Source organism: Glycine soja, chromosome 11, assembly GCF_004193775.1.
Source record: "Glycine soja cultivar W05 chromosome 11, ASM419377v2, whole genome shotgun sequence".
NCBI lineage: Eukaryota > Viridiplantae > Streptophyta > Magnoliopsida > Fabales > Fabaceae > Glycine > Glycine soja.
This window is the reverse complement of record NC_041012.1, coordinates 48,051,277-48,059,681: the sequence shown is the minus strand read 5'-3', so window position 1 is coordinate 48,059,681 and position 8,405 is coordinate 48,051,277. Positions and strand designations below refer to the sequence as shown.

The following is an 8,405-nucleotide window of genomic DNA, read 5'->3' as shown; positions in this document are numbered from 1 at the left end:
TACCATAAACAAATATGAAAGAGTACTGAAGGGGGTTCTAGGACCCACTAATTAAAATTACTCAACAGCCAAAACTTTTTTCAGATATGTTAATTAATTTATAATTTAAGAAATAAAGATAACTAGGTTGCATTGCTTTAACATGTTCACATTCATGGGCCAAACACATCCCAAGTCTAAAGTCTAAACATCTGGATGGTTCTTACTTTATGGCTTAGGCATCGCATAATAAATAAGATTATAGTTCAACAAACCAAAGCCACCCAAAGTATTGACAAAAAGGAAATCCTTATATTACAGCACTATATCTTATTCCTTTATTTATTCTCCCATTGTTGATATGATGAAAAAAAATCAACAGAAATTAAATTCTTGTCTAAGAATATGATTTTCAAGAAATATTTCATATTTATCCCTGAACTAGAGATAGGAAGACACCATTGATTTTCGGGTATATTAAAGTGGACCACTCTGTTTATTAATATTTATTACTAGTTACCTATTACCAATCTAAATTATATTATTATCTAGACCCGTGAACTGATTGAGGTCCATTTGCCCCACAGTCCTTCAGTTATTGGGCCTTTTCAAAAATGACATAAATATTGAACACCCTTAATTTTCAAGTGGTCAACGTCTTCTCCCATTGCACCATGCATGTACATGTACTCACTTGGTGCCGCAGAAACGGGGTCATTCTTCAAAATCTCCATCCCTACCACATTGATAGGGCCATAGTGCATTCATTCTTATATTATAACTAGGGGCAGTATTGTAAGGACATTGGCAAAGTTAAATTGAAGTGAGAATAATGAAGAAATGAATAAAACGCAAGGTCATTATCTGTCACTACCATGAATGTGTAGGGCATTTTTCAATATATGGACCTTCACCTGTTGCAACGAATCATTTTTAGCATATTATGTGTCAATGGGAAAGAAGGATGTTTTTTCTCTCTCTTTTTTTTCGTGTCTTTCTTTTCTTTTTTATGTATGGCAGTCCTTAGTGGTTGTCATACCAACTAATTAGTGTTGGTCACATGTGTTGAAAATATGAAATATCTATGATGAATTAAGGTCTGAGTAGGTTGTTGTTGCTGTTATTTTTTTGTACAAAGACTACCAGTAGGTTGGTAATATTTGAAGTTATATTTCTGTTTAAGAAAAAAAATCCATAATTACTTGGGCAAGAACAATAAAGATCATACTCAATAGATATTAACAAGAGAATCTGTGTGAGTGTCAAATATCTGTGTTTAATTCCTATGGATAAAAAAATATTCAATAGATATTTATATACTCATTTCAATTTATTATTCACAATTTAATTAAATGAAATATTTTTATTAATGTATTTTTTCTTGCTACATGTAATTTTTTTTTCTTTAGAAACTGGTGAAACAAAAAAAATTAATACTAAAATTAATTTTGAAAAAAGAAATAATAAATAAACGAAAGAATATTGATTGAAAATGAAACTTCTTACTCATTTAAAAATATATCCAGAGACATTTCAAATCCTAGATATAAAATATAATAAATATATAATTATAAAATTATATGATTGTGTTTGTGTCTATTACGTGTTTGTAAAAGTCATGGGAATAGGTATGGAGCAATAATCAGACATTCATTCATTTCCACATACAAATTCGCCTAGGCTTATATTCAAACTATTTTAATTGATGAAAAATTATTTAATCATTTTTTTTGGTACAGAAAAATTTAAGAGATGGAGTGGTACCATCATATTAGATGCAGAACTTTGTTTCAGTCCACTCTACCAATCTCTTAGAATTATTTAAACATTTGCATACACACAAATATATTATATATTTAGTGCACTCCTTTTTCTTACAATTTCACTATTTAGTTAATATAAACTAAGTACATTGGTTTGAGCATTGCAAATATGCAATAAACGGATATTACTTAAGCATCAGATACACCATAGACCGGACAAATATAATTTAAAGAAAAATTGAAAGAAGTAAAGAATCATAATTTTAGTTTGTATCGTTTACATTACATATTGTAGTGCATCTATGGCTTATCAGTTACATTTACTTTCTGTTTGGATCAGAAATTTCAAAATTTTAATAAATTTGAATTATTTTGATTTTAATTTCCTTTATTTTTTAAATGTTTTATTTGGATAAATTAATTTAATTTTTTTTAATTTTAAATTCTTTGTTTGGATAGGACAATTCAATTTCCTTTTTATGTAAAATTTCAATTTTATATTTTAAATAGATAAAATTTTAATATTAAACTTTATAAAAAAAAACATAATCTAATTTTGAAATATTAATTAAAAATATTTTTCAATTCTTAATAATTTAAAAATACAAAATATTGATAATTTTAACTATGATTGTTTTGTCTCATCATAACCAGTGATGTTTTTAAATCGATATCAACTAAGGCTATTTTTTGGTCGACATCAAATAAGGTTTTTTTTGTCAAAGTATGCTGAGAATATTTGTTAGTTGACGTCAGCCGGGTCTATTTTTCAACTAACGTTGGTTGAGTCTATTTTTCAACTGATGTTGGCAAAGTTTTTTATCATTTTCTTTGGCCGACACCTGTTAAGGTCTTTTCGAACGACACTGATCAAGGTTATTTTTAGTCAACGTTGGCCTAAAAAATTCTAGCAGGCGTTGACAAAAAAATCTATCCAATATCAGCTAAAAAATAGCTTGGTCGATGCCGACCAATAGAACCTACCTGATGTCGACCGAAAAACATCATTGGTCAATGTTGGCCAAAAAATTCCTAGTCAAAGTTGGCTAAAAAATAGCCCGAGCTAATGTTGGATAAAAAAGCCTACCCAACATTGGCTATAATATAGCCTTGGCTGATGTTGAATAAAAAATAGTCCTGACCGATGTCAACCGAAAAAACTCTAGTGGATGTCGACGGTAAGAACCTAGTGGATTTCGACTATAAGAATCTAGTTGATGTCGACTGAAAATAATCATGCTCGATATTGGTCAAAAATACCTAGATGGTGTTAACAGAAAAAACTCTAGCCAACATCAACAAAAAAACCTAGCTAATGTGGTTAAGAAATAGTGATGGCTGATGTAAGCCAGAAAATCCTAGTCGATGTCAGCAAAAAAAATCTTAACCGACGTCGGTTAAGAAAATCTAGTTGACATCAACTAAAACACCCTAGCTAACATCGGCTGAAAAATAACCATAGCCGATATTGGCTAAAAAATATCTTTGGCTGATGTTGGCTGGAAAAATTAGTTGACGTCGGCTGAAAATTCCTAGCAGGTGTCTACTCAAAAGTTAGTCATGACCAATGTTAGTAGAAAAAATCTAGTCAATGTCGACCAAAAAAATCATTGGTCACATCAACTAAAAAACCTAGATGACAACAGCCAAAAAAATCCTTAGCCGACGTCAGCAAAAAATTCCCATGATTGACGTCAGTGAGAAAATAACCCTAACCAACATCATCTAAAAAAAATCCTAGCCGATATCGGCAAAAAATAGCTTTGGTTGACATCATACAAAAAGAATTTGACCGAAAAAACCTCGACTAACGCTAGTGAAAAACAACTTATGTCGATGTCGGCCGTATAAACATTGGTCACCTGTAGTTGCGAGTGTTGAGCGAGAAAGAGTCGCGAACAAGAACGTGAGTTAGAATGAACATCTCCGGAAAAAAAAAATCAAATTTTATATTTTTTTTAGAGAATTTGAAATCTCACTGTTTTAGTCAATCAAAATTATTCATAAAAATATCAAAAATTAAATCTTTTTTCAAATATTTTATGCAAATAAGTTATTTTATCATGAATCCTATTAAATTCCTTAAATAAATAAATTTTTCTGCTAAATTGCTCAATCCAAACACACTATTAAAGTACTAGTCGTGTAAATTAATATGATGCAAAAAGATTATGAATCTAGCCATGATACTCGATACTCTACGTCATTCAACATTTAAAAACGATATATATATAAACTCAGCTTGATTTAGTCTAAGCATTGAATTGAATTTGAGAGTATGCACGAATAAAAAAAACAGAAAAATTGACATTAAAGCAATTCCAAGAAAGGTTTTGTATCCTTTTTCTGTCCTCATACTCATCTGTGTTTGTGGAAGGTATCTTCGCAATGAGATGTGACAAATTATTATATCTCAACTCAATCTTTTTATTTTCTTTCACATCTCATCTCACTGTGCCGACAAACTACATGAAGTGATTTTCAAACACTAATCTAGTAAAGTTTTCTAATCCAAGAAGGTTCATTCATTGAAGGAGAAATCATCATCTAACTTTTTTCTTTTTTCCATTGTGGGGGACAAACACATAATAATCGACATATTTTAATTCATAATTGACATATTGGTCATCAATTCACAGTTCATGAGTAAGAGGTCTTATGTCACTGTAACTTGTGCTCCAAATTCAACTATGACTATGAGGAGGTAGTGAAACAAAAAAAGCCTCTTTCAATTTGCTTACAATTCCTCTATCATAGGGGCTCTTAGAACCCACCTAACGATGTAGGAAATTCTCATGAACAGTCTGCAATAGCTAACAACAAATTAAAGTAAAATAAAACAGTAAGCATCTATTTAAAATATTAAATTTTTAAATAGAAAATTTTAGTATTGGTTAAAACAAAATAATATGGTGTATTGTACCATCCCCTCCCCTAAAATTAAAATTTTGCACACCAAAAAATATTAATTTTCAGTTTTGATATTATATGTGATATTGTATATAATGGTGTGCTCAACTTCATTTGCTTTGTCTCTGTCGCATCTTTCAAATTTTGGTCATCTTGTTCTTCCACTTCCAATTTCAGTTGCTTCACTTTCCATGTCCATAAGCGAAAACAATCAACTTAACTTCGGAAACTTAATCAGTAACCAATCTATTATTATTATTGGTTAAACTCACTCTGGTTATTTAATATCTATTTATATTCTATAAATTAAAATATACAATGGGTGATGTTATTATTTTTCTCACTATTTTAATTAGGTATTTATGATATTTTCTTTTCTTTATTTTGGAGTTATATTTTAATATAATTGTCGAAACTAGACAAAAATTATCTTCAAATTATCATTCTTTTATAGTATTTATTGTATACTTAATTTCTTAATTCCTTAACTGTTTTAATTTAAAAATGAATTTATATAACAATTAAAATTATTTATTAAGAATTGAAAATATTATTTATATATTTTAAATTATTAATTATATAAAAAAAATACTAATTACTTTTGCAAATTAACTCCATTTTAAACTTTTCAACTGACGCCCATTAGTGTTGTACACATGTTGACATGTTGCCTTTACCACTATAGCCCACTACTACATCCATAAGTAAGAAAACGGGAGAAAATGGGCTATTGTATCCAAAAAGTCCAGTTCAAAATGTAAATTTGTATTCCGGAATAGAGTTTTGAAAATGAAATAAAAAGTGTAAGATACAATAATGAGAGTGCAGGAGAAAATGCTATGTGTTTTTGTTTTTAGAGGAAGTTTTTGTTTGAACTCTCCCTGATTTTGTTCATTCAACCAAGTTATAATAATAGGTAAACAGATGATAACTTTTGTACGCTACCTGTTACTCTTCTCTCTGGGGGTGGACATGGGTCGATTTGTATCAGACCCGTAACATTTTTTTATGTGATTCAATCAAATTTTAAATAATTTGGATTGAATTGAATCTTTTTTAGTTTAACTTTACAATTTAATCTAAATCAATCTGAATATAATCAAATTGAATTGGATTATCAAATTTATCACTATAATAATAATAAATTAAATAGAAAAGTGATTCTAATAGCATTTAATAGATTTAACTCAAAAACTATTTTTTAACTACTAATCTAATCCTTTCAAAAAAAAAACTACTAGTAGTCTAATTTTTTTAGGGGACTACTAGTCTAATATAAAACATTTTTAATTCCAACTAAAAAATTAAATCATGTCTTATATTATATTTATACTAAAGCTTTTAGTATTAATGAGTAGTCTTAAATTATTAAAAAAATACAACTAAGTTGGGCTAGATTAAAAAGCCCAAACTCTAAAGGTTAAAATAAAAATAAAAATCTATCATACATATTACAAACTATAATATATAATAAAATTATTTACTTTTATAATAATTATCTTAAAATTACATGATTAATGATTTATAATTGGTTGATAATAAAAAATAAATTTCCCTGAGATTGATTGTATTACTCTGATAAACACTAACATTTTAATGTATACAAAACATTGTTTAATTTGAATTAAAATACTTGTTTAATATCATATTACTATCTACAACAATTGTTAATAAAGATGCCAGAGAAAGAAAAATAACGGAAACATTAGATTTGCTAAACATCAGCAATTTAGGAGGGGACGGGGGGAGTTAAAACATTAATAAATATGGAATAGAAAAGGTAATAACGCATGATTTACTATCTATATTCTACACCACTATCCCAAATCCATCATCTCTCTCCATGAATACTATCACTTCAATCTACCAATTTCTAGTATTTACTACATTTCTAAGAGCAGAATACTAATTAATCGCAATTAAGTATCACAAACATATCATATGCTACATATTCTACAATGCTGAAAACCACTTGATGTAGGGATGGATATCCATGCATCTTTATGAAGCTATATGCTGCAGCAACATATCAGAAGCATTGGAAGACAGTTTAACCTGTTACACAAACATCAACTAAAGAATGGACAAATTATCTGTGTGAAGTTACTCGTCTATTCAATCTATAACCATGTCCTGAGGTGCTTAGTTTGGCTATAAGCAATTGACTCTCCCCTTGCACCATCCATGTTTAACTAAAACCTCCATAATGCAAAACTAACTGAACAAATTCATTTGATGAGTAAAACTATGTATCAGATGTCAGCAGTGAAATGACACCCAGCATCTTGATGTATATAGTAACTATAAGGAAGTTTAACAATTCATTTGTCCAAAAACATTACTTGCCAATTTGGCAAAATGCCCACAAACACAACAAGCTCCAAATATCAAGCTGTCATTCAGAAATCTCCAGCAACAGTTAATTTCTTCATCAATCAAACTGCTTGCAGAAATAAATGCATGTGGCAGCCGGCGGGTAACAACAATGTGCATAGAAAGGATTTAACAAAGACCGAAACAGAACAACAAAAAATGTATAAATTAGAAAACAGATAAATTAGACCTCTAAGTCTCTAACCTAAACATTCCAAGTATAGCTTTAACAATGAGTAGACAAAAAAGCAAAGTCATTCAATCACATTCTAGTCACCAGAGCAAATGCATTACTAGAGACATAAATAAGTACACCACAAATCACATATTGGTTTACCACATTAATAATGCCTTTGAAACAGAACAATAAACACTCGTTGAAACACAGTAACTCCTAATTGAAACAGCAATAGAGTTAGCATTAACTCATCACAGCACAAACAATGAAATATAACATCAATAAACCCTACCTCCCAAACCATTAATCAAACAGACAGTATATTAATGCCAGAAAAGCAAGCAAATTCACGCATAATTGAATCCTCAAGATAGCTATTTCCATGTTTCAACGGGTATTCAAACGAAATCAACACGATAGGCAAATCAGTAACGCAAACGGAACCACAATTAAAACCGAAGAAACAAATACGCAATAGGAAAATTAATTTCACTTTATTAATTTCAGGTCTATCTGAATAAGGTTTTTTTTTTTCACAGAATCAAAAACAATAGTGCTACACCTGCACATCTAAACCGCTCTACATAGTACATCCAACAAGAGAAGAATAATCGAACAGTTTTTCTCTTTTTTGAGAGAGAGAAAGGATTCAATTGACGACGAGAAGATCGTCGATGACGAGATCGGGCGAGTCGGCGGCGGGATTGACGGGAACGAAGAGGATGGACTTGGCGGCCATGAGCTTCTTCCGCTGCGGGCAGCGCGGGCCGTAGATCCTAGCGAGGAAGAACGGGAAGCCGGTATCGGCGGCGGTGGCGGTGGCCTGAGGCTGGTTGGAGTCGGGTAGCGGCGACGGCGAGGGAGGGCGGTGGAGGGAGATCTGGTGGCGGAGGAGGGAGTTGAGGCGGTGAGATCTGGCACTGATGCGAGAGTCGCGGATGCGGGCGAGCGCGCCGGGTTTGAGGTACTTGTGGAAGGGGTGAGGGATGCTTGGTCTGGTTCTGCGGTTCATGGCGAAGCGTGCAAATCGAAGAATGAAAGAGAGAGAGAGAGAGAGAGGGTTGAAGAAGTGCTAATAGAAAAAGGGATGAAGATTAGGGATTTTAAGGAAAAAATAGAGCAAGAGAGAGGCGGGAAAGACAGGGAAAGAGCGGGGTTGGATGAGCCTTTCAAAACCACAATACAGACTCAAGGAGGCGGGA

At 31.3% G+C, this 8,405-nt stretch overlaps 1 protein-coding gene across 1 annotated transcript; it reads right to left on the bottom strand.

The window, feature by feature from the left end:
* Nucleotides 1–7,678: 7,678 nt before the first annotated feature.
* Nucleotides 7,679–8,405, bottom strand: LOC114375364. The gene has a single exon (XM_028333139.1). The coding sequence runs from the start codon at nt 8,213–8,215 to the stop codon at nt 7,853–7,855; it is 363 nt and encodes a 120-aa protein (XP_028188940.1). The 5' UTR covers nt 8,216–8,405; the 3' UTR covers nt 7,679–7,852.

Excerpts from the sequence above, each read along its gene's own strand:
- LOC114375364 (XM_028333139.1), bottom strand. The coding sequence starts at position 8,215 with ATGAACCGCAGAACCAGACCAAGCATCCCTCACCCCTTCCACAAGTAC.